The sequence below is a fragment of the Cetorhinus maximus genome, chromosome 3, assembly GCF_964194155.1.
Source record: "Cetorhinus maximus chromosome 3, sCetMax3.hap1.1, whole genome shotgun sequence".
Lineage (NCBI taxonomy): Eukaryota > Metazoa > Chordata > Chondrichthyes > Lamniformes > Cetorhinidae > Cetorhinus > Cetorhinus maximus.
This window is the reverse complement of record NC_135881.1, coordinates 5,359,663-5,377,356: the sequence shown is the minus strand read 5'-3', so window position 1 is coordinate 5,377,356 and position 17,694 is coordinate 5,359,663. Positions and strand designations below refer to the sequence as shown.

Below are 17,694 nucleotides of genomic sequence, written 5' to 3'. Positions count from 1 at the left end.
TGTGCACTGGTGGTGGAGGTAGTGAATATTTAAGGATGAGGCATCAATCAAGTGGACTGCTTCATCCTGGAGTATCAAACTTCTTGAATGTTGTTGGAGCTGGACTCACCCAGGCTAGTGGAGCATACTTCGTCACACTCCTGACTTGTTCCCCAGAACCCTGTCCAAGCAATCAGTATTTTCACACTGTTTGATTACAGGGGTCATTATGGTTCAACCATTAGCTGGTAAGGCACAGATCAAGATTGATCCTCCTTGTGTGGTGCGTTTATATACTGAGCCATTACACATGCTCATGTTCATAAGCTTATGTAACATGCGTTGATGTCTATACTGTGGAGGAGGTGCTCAGTGAGGGGATTTTCATTCTCTTTCCACACCCCACCCAATGATGCAGGGTTTTACAAGAAATTATGAATGGATCAGGTTAATTTTTGATGTGAGAATGCGAAATAGGAACAGGAGTAGACCATAGGGCCCTCCAAGCTTGCTGAAAAAGATCATGACAGAAGTTTTGCAGGAATTCCAGTTTACTGTCCTATCTCCATATCCCTTGATTCCCTCAGTGGCCAAAAATCTGTCCATCTCACTCTTGAATATAGTCGACAACTGATCTTCCACAGCTTTCTGGAGTAGACCATTCCAAAGATCCAATATCCTCTGAGTGAAGAAATTTCTCATCACAGTCCTTAATGTCCCTGATCCTTGGGCGAAGACTCCTGGTTCTAGACTCTCCATCTACTCTGCAAGCCGCCTAAGAATTTTATATGTTTCAATAAGGTCACCACTTCTAAACTCCAGGAAGTATAGGCCCATTCTTCTCAATCTCTCAAAGGAAGCCCTCATCCCAGAAATCAGTTTGGTGAACCTTTGTTGGACTGCGCCCCACCCAGCCCCTGCCCTCTCTCCAGTGAGTATATAATAACAGTAAAACAACTTCTGTTTGTATAGTGCCTTTCACGTAAGGTATTTCACAGGAGCCTTATAAAATAAAATGTAACATATAATGTGACATTAGGGCGGTTGTCCAAAAGCTTGGGCAAAGAAGTAGGATTTTAGGGGCATCTTAAAGTAGGAAAACTTTGTGCTTTTGTGGCTGAAGGTAAAGCTGCTAGTGGTAGAGCAATTAAAATCAGGGATGTTCAAAAGACCAGCATTAGAGGAACACAAATGTATTGGTGGTTTGTGGAGTTGGAGAAGATTACGGAAATGGGGAGGTGTGAGGCTGTGGAGGAATTTGAAAAAGAGGTTGAGAATTTTTCAATCAAGGCTTTGCTTAACTGGGAGCCAATGTACACCAGCGAACGCCGGAGTGAATGGGTGAGTGGGATCCAGTGGGAGTCCGGATCCGGATACGAGCAGCAGAGTTGCGTATGACATAAAGTTTAATGAGGTTCGGGGGGCTGGCCAGGTGTAAGTTGGAATAGTAAAGCCTAGAGGTAACAAAGATATGGATGAGGATTTCAGCAACAGATGAGCTGAGGCAGGGGCAAATCTGACAATGTTATGAGGTGGAAATAGGTAGTTTTAGTGATGGTGTGAATATGCAATCAAGGTTGCGAATGGTCTGGTTCAGCCTCAGACAATTGCCAGGGAGAGGGATGATAAGGGTTGTTGGCTACAGAACAAATTTTGTGGTCGTAACTGAAGACATTGGCTTTGATCTTCTCGGTATTCAGTTGCAGGGAATTCTGTTCGTCTACTACTGGATAATTTGGAAATGGTGGAGGGGTTGAGAGAGGATGTGGTGAGGTAAAGGTGGGTGTCGTCAGTGTATATGTGGAAATTAGAAACTATCACGGTTTTTGGATGATGTCACTGTGCATGTAGATGGTAAATAGGAGGGGATCGATCCTTGGAGGACACCAGTGCTGCAGGAGTGGGAAGAGAAGCTATTGCAGGTTCTCTGGCGATGGCTGGATAGATAAGATTGGAATCCGGTCAGAGCAATCCTACCCAGCTGGATGACAGTGGAGAGGCATTGGAGGAGGATGATGTCTGCAGCCTCTGACACAGCTAACCACAAGTCGAGAAGGACGAGGTGGAATATCTTGCCTTGTCGCAGTCACATAGGATGTCATTTATCATTTTTTAGAACAGTTAGAAGAGCCGTTTTGGTACTATGGCAAGGGCCGAAACCCATTTAGAAGAATTCATGCATTTGGGAGGTGACAATGTTCAAGAACTTTGAAGAGGAGAGGGGAGTTGGAAATGGCACTGTAGTTTGCATTGACGGAGGGGTTAGTAGTTGAGCAGAAGGGTGATGTTGGTAAATTTGAAGTGGTGAGGGGGGGGTACCTGAAGAGAGAAGACCATTAACAATATCAGCTAACATGGGAGCCTAAAAGCGAATAGTGCAAAATCCTTTAGTGAGAAGCCGGGGACAGGGGTGTTATCTTTGCATTCCAGGATAAATGTGGAATTGTGTGCAGTTTTGGCAGACAAAGGGAGGATCTGATAGTGCTTTATGTGGTCTGGCCAGATCTAGCAGTGAATGGCTAATTCACTTGTCCGGCATAGACATTCAAGTCTGTGTCCCTTCGACTTAAGGAAGTGGAGTTGAGGACTTTACTGGTGGGAAAGCCAAGGATGAGAGAGTGTGATGGTTTTAATGAGGACTATAGTATCAAAAGTGAAAGTAGTTGTGTAGTTTCCCTGCCTAACCGCACTGGGTGTACCTAGACCACATGGACTGCAGTGGTTCAAGAAGGCAGCTCACTACCACCACCACCACCTCAAGGACAATTAGGGATTGGCAACAAACGTTGGCTTAGCCAGCGATGCCCATATCCCATGAACAAATACATTTTTTAAAAGTTGACAAAATTGGAAGCTTAAATGTTCTGCTAATTAGAGGTCCAAAGGCTAGACAGTTTGGATTTTGAAAATGCAGTGTAAATTAATTGAAAGAGTGTTTTTCTCACGATAGACACAAAGTAGGATTGGAAGGGGTATTGAGGGTAGAGAGCGATACAAGGATGTGATGGCCTAATCCACAGTTGATGTCATGGGAGTAGTGAGGCCGCATGAGATGGCACGGTCAAGGAAGTGAGCGTAATTATAGGTTGAGTTTATATGGAGGGAGAGTATATGGAGGGAGAGGTGAAGGGTGAATAGGAGGGCAGTGAACTCAGGAGAGAGAGAGATGATGATGAGTTGGGATGGTTGAAATCATTGAGATGAGAAGTTGCCTGGTGCACAGACTGAGGAAAGAAAGCAGTGAAGATATCTCTGCGAGAGAATTGTTATGGTATTTGTCTCAGTGATTGAGAATGAGGATTTTGAATGCGCGGTGAAAGGTGGAACAAGGTGAGATGCTCAAAGTAGGAAAAAGTGCCAGAAGAGTTGGTCAGGCCAAGTTGTGATTTGATGATAACCATATGGCTACTGCAACTGTCTGGTAGGGAAAGCGGTCAAAGGTGTGGCCAGGCGCAGAGGTTTTATTTTCAGGGAAGGTGCCATTCCCAGCCAGGTTTTCATAGATGCAATGATCCACAGCGAGTTCATGTACAGCAGGGGTCTTGTTCACAAGCAAATAGACATTCTGGAGGGACAAGCGAAGTGGTGACCGTTGATCTTCTAGTCTAGGGTCAGCAGTGGGAGGAGTGAGTTGGACAGTACAGTGATAGGCAAGATGCACCTCCCAGCAGGCGTACTGATGGTGAGGGAATAAGTTGGGACAGTTTGGGTTGCTACTCATAAGGAGGCAGCAATGAGTACATCGATGGGCCCTTTGGAGAATGCCAAGAGAGGTACAGGGGAAAGTTATAGGATTATCTAAGAGAGAGTCAAGCATGGAAGGGCGGCAGGAGTATAGGAAGGTTGAGGAGTAATGAAGGGTTGGAGCAGGATTTTGAGAGGTCATTGTATCCAAGACAGGGCAAATAAAGAAGGCATGATGACAGGATAGGGATCCTGGAAGGGTAATGAGAAAAGAAGTTTGAAAAAAAAGGTAAGAAAAGTGGCAGAAATACGAATGTGAGGCTTGAGGCCTGAGCCGCAGCCATACTGCACGTGGAAAAGGACATGTGGGGTGGGGGGAGCTCAAGTGACATAGACCTGGTTATATGGCAATTATTAGAATTTTTAAAAATTCATTCATGGGATGTGGGCGTTGCTGGCTAGACCAGCATTTATTACCCATCCCTAATTGCCCTTGTTCAGAGGGCATTTAAGAGTCAACCACATTGCGTAGGTCTGGTGTCACCAGGTAAGGACAGCTGATTTCCTTCCCTGAAGGACATTAGTGAACCAGATGGGTTTTTACAACAATCAACAATGGTTTCATGGTCATCATTAGACTTTTAATTCCAGATTTTTATTGAGTTCAAATTCCACCATCTGCCATAGTGGGATTCACAGAATCACAGACAGAATCACACAGTACAGAAGAGGCCCTTCGGCCCGTCAAGTCTGCACTGACACGTAAGAAACACCTGACCTACCTACCTAATCCCATTTACCAGCACTTGGCCCATAGCCTTGAATGTTGTGACGTGCCAAGTGCTCATCCAGGTACTTGTTAAAGGATGTGAGGCAACCCGCCTCCACCACCCTCCCAGGCAACGCATTCCAGACCGTCACCACCCTCTGGGTAAAAACGTTTTTCCTCACATCCCCCTAAACCTCTTGCCCCTCACCTTGAACTTATGTCACCTCGTGACTGACCCTTCAACTAAGGGGAACAGCTGTTCCCTATCCACCCTGTCCATGCCCCTCATAATCTTGTACACCTCGATCAGGTCGCCCCTCAGTCTTCTCTGCTCCAATAAGAACAACCCAAGTCTATCCAACCTCTCTTCATAACTTAAATGTTTCATCCCAGGCAACGTCCTGGTGAATCTCCTCTGCACCCCCTCCAGTGCAATCACATCCTTCCTATAATGTGGCAACCAGAACTGCACACGCTACTCCAGCTGTGGCCTCACCAAGGTTCTATACAACTCCAACATGACCTCCCTACTTTTGTAATCTATGCCTCGATTGATAAAGGCAAGTGTCCCATATGCCTTTTTCACCACCCCACTAACATGCCCCTCCACCTTCAGAGAACTATGGACACACATGCCAAGGTCCCTTTGTTCCTCAGAACTTCCTAGTGTCATGCCGTTCATTGAATACTTCTTTGTCAAATTACTCCTTCCAAAGTGTATTACCTCACACCTTTCAGGGTTAAATTCCATCTGCCACTTATCTGCCCGTTTGACCGTCCCGTCTATATCTCCCTGTAGCCCAAGACACTCAACCTCACTGTTAACCACCCGGCCAATCTTTGTGTCATCCGCAAACTTACTAATCCTACCTCCCACATAGTCATCTATGTCGTTTATATAAATGACGAATAATAGGGACCCAGCACAGATACCTGTGGTATGCCACTGGACACTGGCTTCCAGTCACTAAAGCATCCTTCTGTCATCACCCTCTGTCTCCTACAACTAAGCCAATTTTGAATCTACCTTATCAAATTACCTTGTATCCCATGTGCATTTGCCTTCTTTATAAGTCTCCCATGTGGGACCTTGTCAAAGACTTTGCTGAAATCCATATAAACTACATCAACTGCACTACCCTCATCTACACACCTGGTCACCTCCTCAAAAAATTCAATCAAATTTGTTAGGCATGACCTCCCTCTGACAAAGCCATGCTGACTATCCCTGATCAAACCTTGCCTCTCCAAGTGGAGATAGATTCTCTCCTTCAGAATTTTCTCCAATAGTTTCCCTACCACTGACGTGATACTCGAACCCAGGGCCCCAGATTACCAGTCCAGTGACAATACCACTGCATCCCCATAATACGCGAATCCTAGTAGTAATCAGGGAATAGAGAGGAGGCTTAAGAGGGATTGGAATTAAGCTGACACAGGTAGGGTTGAGTTGACATTGACAAACTGTTGTCTAAGTTCGGCTTTAAATTTATGTCTCCGACTTCCAAGTCTTCCTTTGGAGCTCTTTCCTGGCCATTTTTTCTTTGCGCCTTTGCTCTGGAGCTTATTTTCAGGTCAGACTGCTTTGATGAATTTTTTCTCAGTCTTCCAGCATTTTAGTTTTTCTCTGCATTTTCTGTGAGGTCTTGGGCTTTTCCACAAGCTGCCACCATGGTGTAGGTCTGAAGATGTCTTTGTAGTCATACGTAGGTTAACTGTAAGACTTTATTTACTCTTTGAACTATTTACAAATATACAGTGAAAGATACGAGGTAGGAGCTGTCTCCAAGCTTGCTGGTACAGACTATACAACACTAGACTGATGCTGGGTGCAGGTGATGGGCTCTCTTACATCACTGTGTGTCCAGTACTGTACTCAGTCCCACATTAAACCTATGTGTGCCAGACCCTTATAGTGCAACCCCTAGTACAAATTTAGTAAATTTCTCTTCTCCCTCTCCAAGGTCTAAATGTTCTTAAAGTATGGTGCCAAGAATCTAACACATTGCTCCAGCTGAGACATAATCAGTGTTTTGATGCAGCAAAGCTTCCTTGTTTTCAGAATCTTAGATTCTGGAAAAGTCCCAGAGGATTGAAAAACTGTCAATGTAGCACTTAACTATATGCCAGTTAGCTTAACATCTGTCATTGGGAAAATGTTAGAGTCTATTATAAAAGATGTAGTAGCAGAGCATTTAGAAATACATAACCTAATCAAGCAGAGTCAGCATGGCTTCATGAAGGGGAAATCATGCCTGACAAATTTATTAGAATTCTTTGAGGAGGTAACAAGCACGATAGATAAAGAGGAACCAGTAGAGGTAATATATTTGGATTTCCAAAAGGCGTTCGATAATGCACTGCACATAAGGCTGCCTAATAAAATAAGAGCCTTGGTGTTGGGGTAGCATATTAGCATGGATAGAGAATTGGCTAACTAATAGAAGACATAGAGTTGGGATAGGGAGGGCATTTTCAGGTTGGCAACCTGTAACAAGTGGATCGTCATAGGGATCAGTGCTGGGGCCACAATTATTTACAATATATATATTAATAACTTGGATGAGGGAAATGAATGTACTATTGCCAAGTTTGAGATGACACAAAAATAGGTGGGAACGCAAGTGGTGAGGATGACACAAGGAGTCTACAGAGGTATATAGAAAGGTTAAGTGACTGAGCAAAAACTTGGCAGACGGAATATAATGTGGGAAAATGTGAGGTTATGCATTTTGGCAGGAAGAATAGAGGAGCTGAATATTATTTACATGGAGAAAGACTGCAGAAAGCTACAGCACAGAGGGATTTTGGGGTCCTCGTGCATGAATCCCAAAAAAGCTAGCATACAAGTTCAGCAGATAATAGGGAAGGTAAATGAAATGTTGTCCTTTATTTCAAAGGGTCATGCATGAATCCCAAAAAAGCTAGTAACAAGTTCAGCAGGTAATAGGGAAGGCAAATGGAATGTTGTCCTTTATTTCAAAGGGAATGGAGCATAAAAATAGGGAAGTCTTGCTAAAACTATACAAGGCATTAGTTAGACAACACTTAGAATTCTGTGAACAGTTTTGGTCCCCTTATCTAAGGAAAGATATACTGGCATTGCATGCAGTCCAGAAAAGGTTCATTAGGCTGATCCCTAGTATGGAGGCACTTTCTTATGAGGAGAGGTTGAGTAGGTTGGGCCTGTACTCATTGGAGTTTAGAAGAATGAGAGGTGATCTTATTGAAACATATAAGATTCTTAGGTGGCATGATAAGGTAGATGCTGAGAGGTTGTTTCCCCTTGTGGGAGAGTCTAGGACCAGAGGACATAATCTCAGAGTAAGGGATCACCCATTTAAGACAGAGTTGAGGAGGAATTTCTTCTCTCAGAGGGTAGAATCTGCGGAATTCTTTACCGCAGAGGGCTGTAGAGGCTGGGTCGTTAAGTATATTCAAGACCAAGATAGACAGATAAAAATCAGTAACGGAAACAGGGGTTATGGGGAAAAGGCAGAAAAGTGGAATTGAGGATTAACAGATCAGCCACGATCTCATTGAATGGCGGAATGGACTCGGTGGGCTGAATGGCCTACTTCTGCTCCTGCGTCTTATGGTCTTATGAAATAGGTATGGCGAAGTCCAGAAGCTATGTGAAGTACAGGATATCAGGGCAAAAGAAATGGTAAAGTTGGAGGTCACCGTAGGGTCCAGAATCTAGGAAATGTACTATGGCCCATTGGAGTGAAACTCTGGCCAGGAACCAGACTGTAGCTGAAAAAGCAGTAAAACCAGTAGGCCAATCACAGACTTAGCAGCGAATGAGGGAAGGTTGTGGACGGATCGAAGTTACTTAAATAAAAAATTAAGCAATTGATAAGCAGAGCAGTGACACAGCAGTTGACTTATCAAATTACCCTGTATCCCATGTGCATTTGCCTTCTTTATAAGTCTCCCATGTGGGAGAACTACGGTGTAGTTCAGTTCCAGAGAAGAAGTGTAATCTTGGTGTCCACAGAATTTGGAAACCAAAAATTTTGAACAAAGATCCAGAACTCGCAAAGGAAAGCAACGTGTGTTCGAGGGATGGGCAATGATGATTTAAACTAGCAGTTTACTAGTTGTTAGGGCTAAGGTGTGCTTTCTATTAGAGCCTGGGGAACCTACAATGGAAGAGAGGAAACTGGAGGAGAAAATACAAAGGATGGCACCAAACGGCCAAGGATGGAGGTACAGAACAAAGAACTGCCTAGTGAGCTGACAGACAAGGAGACACTTTTGGAAAAAAAAATAAAAAACCTTCCTTGGGTAAGATCAGAACTGTACACAGCACTCCAGGTGACATCTTACCAAAACTCTATATAATTGCAGCAAATTGTACTACAAACCCTTATAAGGGGTAGGAAGAAAAATGGAAATAAAAGTGATGGAGTTGGGAACTGACCAACAGCTAGAAGGCTAACATACTCTTTTTGCCTTCCTAATTACTTGCTGCACCTGCATGTTAACTTCTTATGACTTCTGTACATGAGATTATAACATTTTGAACAAAATTTCTCTAATACTTGAAGTTTGGGCCATGTGCACAACATTAAAACATATTCCGATAGGGCAATGTTTCTATAGGGCTATGCAGGATGATCTCAATGGGAGTGCTGGAGGAATGGAGCAAGTTTGTTAATGTACAAATTCACCTGAATGGCCTATACTTGTCTTTCCAGATCCATTTACTTTGGAATAAAAATCTCTACAGATTACTGGTGGACTATTAATGTTAAACTACATGGAATGGATGAGGTAAGCTTTGTATTTTCGATGTTAACTTAATGAAGTTTAATAAAGTACCACATAATAGGCTTGCCAGCAAAATTGAAGCCCATGGAATAAAAGGGACAGTAGCAACAACTTATATAGTGCCTTTAATGTAATGAAATGTCCCAAGGTGCTTCACAGGAGCCTTATTAAACAAAGTATGACACCATGTTACGTAAGGAGATATTAAGTCAGATGTCCAAAAGCTTGGTCAAAGAGGTAGGTTTTATGGAGTGTCTTAATGGAGGAAGGAGATGTAGGGAGGGTATTCCAGATCTTGGGTCCTAGGCAACTGAAGGCACAGCCACCAACAGTGGAGCAATTTTCATTGGAAATGCACAATAGGGCAGAATTAGAGGAGTGCAGATACCTGAGGGCTGTGGGGCTGGAGGAGATTATAGAGATAGGGAGGAGAGAGGCCTTGGAGGGATTTGAAAACAAGATGAGAATTTTAAAATCAAGAAGCTGCTTGACCGGGAACTAATATAGGTCAGTGAGCATTGGGATGTTAGAGGAACAGGACTGGGTGCGAGTTAAGACAGAGGCACCAGTGTTTTGGGTGACCTAAGTGTATGGAAGGTAGAATGCTGAAAATCAGCCAGGAGTCTAGAAAAGTCGAGTCTAGAGCTAACAAAGGCATGGATGAGGGTTTCAGTAACAGATGAACTGAGATAGACAAAGTCGGGTGACATTATGGAGGTAGAAATAGGTGATCTTAGTGCTGGGGTGAAAATGAGGTTTGGAAGCTCATCGTGGGAACAAATGTGACCATCAAGGTTACGAACAGACTGGCTTAATCTTGGACTGTTGCCTGGGAAAGGAATAGAGTTGGTAGCTAGGAGTTTGGAGTTGGGACCAAAAGCAATGGCTTCCCAATATTTAATTGGAGGAACTTTCTGCACATCCAGCACTGAATGTCAGTTAGGCAGTCTGATATTTAGCAACAGTAAAAGAGTCAAGATAGTGGTGGTAAGGTATAGTTGGCTGTCATCATTGTACGTGTGAAAACTAATGCTGTGCCTTTGGATGATGTTGCCAGATGGTGACACCGAGGATCAGCATGCAGATGAAAAATAGGAAGGGGCCAAGGATAGATCCTTGGTAATGGTGCAGGAGCAGGAAAAGATGCCATTGTAAGTTATTCACTGGCTACAATTAGATAGGTGGATGCAGATGAGAGCAGTCCCACCCAGCTGGACAACAGTGGAGAGGTGTTGGAGGAGGATGATGTGATCAACTGTGTTAAAGCCCACAGACAGGCTGAGAAGGATGAGGAGGAAAAGTTTACCATTGTCACAGTCGCGTAGGATGTCATCTGTGACTTTGAGAGCTGTTTTGGTACTGTGGCGAAGACAGAAACTCGATTGGAGGGATTCAAAACATGGATATGAAATTGGCCGAGTGACAGGAAACGGAGCAGTTGTGAATGGTTGTTTTTCAAACTGGAGGAAGGTATATAGTGGGGTTCCCCAAGGGCCGGTACTAGCTCTCATGCTTTTCTTGATATATGTTTGTAACCTTGACTTGGATTTACAGGGCAGAACCTCAAAATTTGCAGATACCCCAAAACTTGGAAGTATTGTAAACTTTGAAGTGTACAGTGATCAACTTCAAGAGGACTTTGCCAGGCTGGTTGAATGGGCAGATGTAATTTAATGCATAGAAGCCAGTCTTACTGGTTCCATCCTCCCACACTTCATTCCTTTCTCACAGAGTCATAGAATTATACAGCACAGAAACAGGCCCTAGGGCCCATCGTGTTTTTGCCAGCCATCAAGCACCTATCTATTCTATTCCCATTTTCCAGCACTTGGCCCATAGCCCTGAATGCAATGGTGTTTCAAGTGCTCATCTAAATACCATAGGTGCAGGAACAGAGACATCCAGCAGAATATATATGCACAAATTGTTGAAGGTGACAGGACAGATTGAGAAAGTGGTTAAAAAGGCACAAAGGAAACCTGAGCTTCACAAATAGAGGCATAGAGTACGGAAGCAAGGAAATTATGATAAACCTTTATAAAAGACTGACTCGGCCTCAACTGAAGTACCATGTTTAATTCGGGACACTGTATCTTAGGAATAATGTGAAGGCTTTAGAGAGGGTACAGAAAAGATTTGCAAGAATGGTTCCAGAGATATGGGACTTCAGTTACATGGGTAGATTGGAGAAGCTGTAGTTGGTGTCCTGAGAGAAAGTTGAGAGGAGATTTGAGGGGTCAGGACAGAATTGATAGAGATAAATTGTTTCCACTGGTAGAAGGTTTGAGAACCAGAGGACACCAATTTAAGGTGATTGGTAAAAGAAACAGACATAATATTACGTAGTGAGTGATAAGGACCACTGCTTGAGAGCTTGGTTGGAGCTAGATACAATTGTGGCTTGAATCGACCTGGCTAAATTGATCTTGCAGAGAGCTGGTGTGAACTTGATGGGACAAATGGTCCCCTGCAGTGTTGTAAACATTCTATGATTTGTGTCTTCACTTTCTCCTCTCTTATGAAAGTACCAACTCTTCAGAATCATAGAAGTTAGACTATTGATGGAAACCATTTGACCCATCAGATGCAGTTCAGATTCATCAGGAAGATATCAGGCTCAGAGAGATTAACTATGAGGATAGGTTACATAGAATAGGCTTGTTTTTATTCTCAAGAGTATGGAAGATCTAATTGACAATTCAGGGATATGATGGGGTAGTTGGAGAGAAGCTGTTTCTTCAGGTGGCTGAATCTAGATCAAGGGGTCGTAAGCCTAAAATTAGAGCTAGACCATTCAGAGGTGATGTCAGGATGCATTTTTACATATAAAAGATACTGAAAATCAGGAATTCCCTCACCTAAATAATTGTTTGAGGCTGGGGCTTTCAAAACAGAGACTGATAAGATTTTTTTGTGTGTAACTGTTAAGTGATTGGGAACCAGGACTTAAGATACAGATCAGCCATGAACTAATTGAATTACAGAACAGGCTTAATGGGTTGACAGGCCTCCTGCTGTTCTCATCGGCCTGTGCTTGTGTTATCCACTTCAATACGTTTTCCCCGGCCTTTCCTTGTGTCTTATTCTTCTTTTTAAATACTTAACCTTATTCAATTTTACATGAAATAGCCTCTACCTCAATAGCCATTTGTAAAATAAACCTGGTGCCGAATTTACGCCAGTTTTGATCCTAGTTTGGGAAAGGTTTGTGACTAATGCCTTACCATGTGAATACTTGAAGAGAGTACTCAGTCACTTTTCTGAGGTCATCCTTTTTGTCCATTTCAATATTATGTGCTGACAGTACCTGATGTCTGTTCACTGCTGTTATAGCCTCTTAATTTCCTCTGTTTCTTCTACAATAACTTTAGTCCATCCAGTATCCTAGTTTTTTTGCCTTCCCTCTGCACTTGTCTCCATGTTGTGACAACTCCATTCCTGATTGTACTAGTTATGAGAATATCTAGTTCATGGTTCATGTTAATATTTTAGAGGTAATTTTTAGCTCTGGGAAGATTAAACTTTAACTGTGGAAAATGGAATAAATGCAATTAAAGCAACTTGGAATCTATTACACTCAAAAGGTTGGGTCATGTTGACTTGAGGGGTTAACAGCTAGAAAGGTAAAAGCCATAAAACAGAAGGCGGGCTTACTTAAATGGAGAACTGGAGATATGGTGTCCACACTGCTAGCAAAGAAGTGCAGTCCAGAGAGATGTTTTGTTTTGGGAGTCAGAGCTAAATTAGTTTAAAAGCATACAGTTAACCTGAAAGGCTACATCGTCATGGAGATAGATGGAACTTAAGGTTCTCTGGTTTCAATTTAACTGAGTGTTCTGCAGCAGGGGAAGAGGCTGGGAGAGGAGCTTAGTTGCAGTTTGGACCAGGTGTGGTTTATAGCTCACAGAGAAAACCTAGGAACTGTTGGCAGTCTCCAGGCAGTTAGGGCTTAGAGAAGTCCTGGAGAGCTGAGAAAGTGGAAGAAGGTCACTGGTTCCGTGCTGGAGAGGGTGAGGGCTCAGAAGAAGCCCTGGGAGCCATTTATAACTCAGTGCGGCCAAGAGACTGCAGTTCAGAGAAATCCTGGGCCAGTACCAGCTTAGTGAAACTAGCAGTCTGCAAAAGAGTTGGAATAGGAAGCGAGAGTGCAGCCTTGTGAATCCCATGGTACAGTGTCACGAGGAGAGATTGAACCATCGGGAGGTGAGCAGTCATTGAGGTAGTCCAAGTTGGGGCGGCTTTTGAAGTAATTCAGAGGCTACATCTTCGAAAGTGAAGAGTTGAACTCCCTCGTGAGAGAGAGAGAGAAAGTTTTAACAAGATTTTGTGACTCATGGTGGTCACTGGTATCTGGGCGAATTGCTGAGAAATCCATGGGATCTCTCTTGGTTGCATCTGCCATTTAATTTGCAGGTGGTTTCTTCGAACACAATTTGCCTGTTAATTCATATTTACCTCATGTTAATTCTGAATGTTAAGAGCTTAAGTTGGATATTGTAAATTGTTTTATTTTTCTGAATTTGTATAGAAAAGTTTATTTTGTTTGTTTATAACTGTGGAAGCTTGTGTCTTTATTCTCTTAGTGAGTACCTGGGATTTGAAACTTTGCCTGCTTTAAACAAAAGGTTGCTGGTCCCTAACTGGATTGTACTTTGTCAAATCTATGTCCAATTGAGAAAGCAATTGGTTTACTGTCTTATCTAAAAGAGAGCACTTCTGACAGTGCAGCTGTTCCTCAGTATGTACTAGAGTGTGCACCTGGATTATATGCTCAAGCCACTGGAATGGGATTTGAACCTTTTGCCTCAGAGAGGAGAGAACTACCCATTGAGCCAAGGCTGACTTAGTGTCACTGAAGTCATTTAGCTAGCAGCTCAACATTTCTGAGACTAAATTTTCCTTTATAAAGGTTAAATGTAAAAATCAGTGATCGAAAGACTTGTTTTATTTTGATGTCTGCTGTCTAAGAGACCATGTGGTGATCTGTTGTAAGTGTTGTGTTCTTCTTGGATCCTGTCAGAACAGCCAGGACTTCATAGACACAATGTCCGCCTGCCACCAGCGAGGGGCAGACCTCATCGTGAAGGGAGCAATTAAGAACTCAGGTTTGTACATCAAGCTGGGGCAGGGGCTGTGCGCCTTCAACCACCTGCTCCCACAAGAGTACGCCAACACTCTGCGAATTCTAGAGGACAAGGCCATCAACAGGAGGTTCAAGGAGGTATGTCTGTTTGTGTTACCCTTTGTGAATTATGTTATCACTAAAGGTAGTACTAGGAACTCTTGGCATTTCATGCCTGCAGAGTTGGCATTAAACACCTCTCAGTACAGAGCCTGGTTAGGTCAGAATCCAGCGTACTGTCCACACTGCGCCAAAACTTTCCTGAGCTCCAACCTCAAACATGCAGATTCCAATGCAGCAATCTTCCAATATGCATTTCTAACCACGCCCGTTCATATGACTTATCTAAGTCTATGTGCCTGTTAATGTAAAATTGGAGGCTACTTCATGCTGGGCTCCAAGAATCAGCTCACACTTGTCTAACTCCAAGAATCTTCGGTCAGATGAATTTGAACAAGACAAGGGATTCCTGAACAAACTGGTTCTGTCGGGTCAGAATCTGACCCATTGCACCAAAATCTTCTCTGGGCTGCATTTGAACTGGGTGAGAATTTGACCCAATGCACCATTCATTGTCCAGGTTGGATTTGAATCAAGTCAGAATCTGATCCATTTCACCACCCTTCTCCCAGACTAGATCTAAAGTAGTTGAGAATCTGACCCATTGCACCACCTATTCCCCTCATCAAGAACCTATTTCCTTGCATTATATGTATATATAAAAGACAGTGTAACCTTCTCTTCTGACATTGCCAGGTCGATGCATTGTTCCTTGAAGATTTTCAAACCACTCCGGATAAGTTGTTTAAATACTTCGACCAGAAGCCATTCGCAGCTGCCAGTCTATCTCAGGTCCACAAGGCAGAGCTGTATGATGGGACATCAGTGGCTGTTAAAGTAGGTACATTTGGTAGCAGTGATAGCAGTAGTGGGTATCACAGACTAATCTTAGACTCCAAAATCATTGCTTGACCAATTGATACCAAAATAATAAATGTTGTAATCTGCTTCAAACTTCAAATATTTCACCGTGTTATATCTTCTCAAGTTTGAGTGGTGTAGTTGTTACTGAGATTACCAGTCCATTTATAGGAGCAGGAGAAAACCATTCAGTTCCACAAGCCTGTTCCTCCATTTAATGAGAAATGACTGATCTTTATCCAAACACCATCCACCTGCCTTAGCTCCTTCTATATCTTTGTCTAGCAAAAGTTTATTAATCTCTGATTTTAAATTATTAATTGAGCTAGCAATGAGCTTTATGTGGGAGACAGTTCCAAACTTCTGTCACCCTTTTATGTGGAAAAAGCATTTCCTAACTTCACTGCTGAATGGCCTGGCTCTGATTTTGTCCCTTTTGTCCTAGACAGTCCCACCAGTGAAAAAATCTCTATCTATCCAGTCAATTCCTTACAAAACCCTCAAAACTTCAAATCAGGGGTCACTGTTTAAAAATAAAGGGGTCGCCCATTTAAGACAGAAATGAAGAGAATTTTTTTTCTCAGAGGGTTATGAGTCTTTTAAACTCTCCTCCACAAAAAGCAATGGAAGTAGAGTCTTTGAATATTTTTAAGGCAGAGGTAGATAGATTCTTGATAAGTAAGGGGATGAAAGGTTATAGTGGGTTGGTGGGAATGTGGAGAAATCAAATCAGCCATGATCTTATTGGCTGAGGAGGCTCAATGGGCTGAGTGGCCTACTCCTGCTCCTAATTCGTATGTCCATATATATGTAAATCATCCCTTAATCTTCTTTATTTCAGGAGATTTAGTTTACATAATCCAATCCTTTTGAACTCTGGAAACATTCTGGTGAATCTTCACTACATTCCTTCCAAAACCAATATGAAAAAATGTTGTGTCCAGATCTTTACACAGTCTTCCAGGTGTGACCTAACCATTGCTTTGTGTAGCTGCGGTAACTTTTCCTCCACTTTATATTCTTACCCTCCAGCTATGAAGGCTAACATTCCATTAGCCTATTTGTGTACTTGCTGACTACACTATAGTGATCTGTGCACTTAATTTATTATGAAGTGGATCAGCTAGCTTTAAAATTCTCACTGTAGCGACAGTACCCAGTGACTTTTACGTTTGGCACAGTTTCTTCCCCCATGCTGGAACATTTTAAATACATTGAAATGCTTTGGGACTAGAGGTTTACACAGACTGTGCAGGGGGCATCTGTGTGGGGCCACATGCCAATGTTCATCCTGTACTGAGATACATCTCCAAACACATTCTGCAGGACCGTGAATAGGGAGCGGGTCCTTGAACGATGAAGAGAATGCAAGTTAGGAGGAAATTAATAAAGAAATAACTTGCATTTCTATGACACCTCTCACAAGGTAAAAGAGCGCGAGAGGAGCCGGGAGTTCAGAAAGAGCGTGAGAGGAGCTTGGAGAACAAAAAGAGCGCGAGAGGAGCTGGGAGAGGTTAAAACAACGAGACTTCGGGACAGAGAGGTTAAAACAGTGAGACTTCAGGAGAGAGAGGTTGAAACAGCGAGACTTCGGGACAGAGAGGTTAAAACAGCGAGACTCAAGTAGGATTAAGGGTAAAATAAAAGCAAGGGTCCATATTCTGTTTAGTTAAGATATGTCTGGGGAGCTCAGTCCGGTGATTTGCACATCCTGCGCTATGTGGGAAATCCTAGACGCTCCTGGCAGTCTGGATGACCATCTGTGCAGGAAGTGCCTCCGACTGGAGCTCTGGGTTTTGGAGCTTGAGCGGCAGCTGGGAGCACTACAGTGCATTCACGAGGCTGAGAGGTTCATGGATAGCACGTTTCAGGACATGGTCACCCTACAGCTTAAGGAAGTGCAAGCAGAGAGGGAATGGGGACCAGGCAGATAGTGAGGAAATCCCCTGAATGCATCTCACTCGCAAACTGTTTTTCGGCCTTGGAAAACGGTGAGAGTGACGGTTCCCTCTATGGAGGCCAGGCAGAGCCAAGGCCATGGCACTGTGGGTGGTCCAGCTGCTCGAGGGGTGGGGTGGAGGAGGAAGAAGTGTGGATGGATAATAGTGGTAGGGAATTCGTTATCGAGGGGAGTAGACAGGCGCGTCTGCGGCCGTAGACGTGACTCCAGGATGGTATGCTGCCTCTCAGGTGCCAGGGTCAAGGATGTCATGGAACAGGTGCAGGGCATTCTGAAGGGGGAGGGTAAACAGCCAGAGGTCATGGTCCATGTTGGGACCAATGACATAGGAAGAAAGAGAAATGAGATCCTGCAGCAGACTTTAGGGAGTTAGGTAGGAAATTGAAAAGCAGGACTTCAAAGGTAGTAATCTCCGGATTACTCCCGTTGCCACGCAGTAGTGAGTATAGGAACAGAAGGGTAGAGCAGATGAATGTGTGGCTG

At 43.3% G+C, this 17,694-nt stretch overlaps 1 protein-coding gene across 4 annotated transcripts in view; it reads left to right on the top strand.

Moving 5' to 3' along the window:
* Nucleotides 1-17,694, top strand: part of adck5 (aarF domain containing kinase 5) — an 80,098-nt gene that overhangs the window by 29,582 nt on the left and 32,822 nt on the right. For 3 of the 4 annotated variants that reach the window (XR_013575002.1, XM_078536212.1, XM_078536211.1), the window contains 3 exons: nucleotides 9,136-9,211; nucleotides 14,229-14,429; nucleotides 15,087-15,227. Coding sequence is in view for 3 of the 4 variants with exons in the window: in XM_078536212.1 (XP_078392338.1) it covers nucleotides 9,136-9,211; nucleotides 14,229-14,429; nucleotides 15,087-15,227 (418 nt within the window). In the remaining variant the exon portion in view is untranslated. Of the gene's footprint in view, nucleotides 1-9,135; nucleotides 9,212-14,228; nucleotides 14,430-15,086; nucleotides 15,228-17,694 lie in introns of those variants that run through there. The other variant, XM_078536213.1, reaches the window with a different exon arrangement.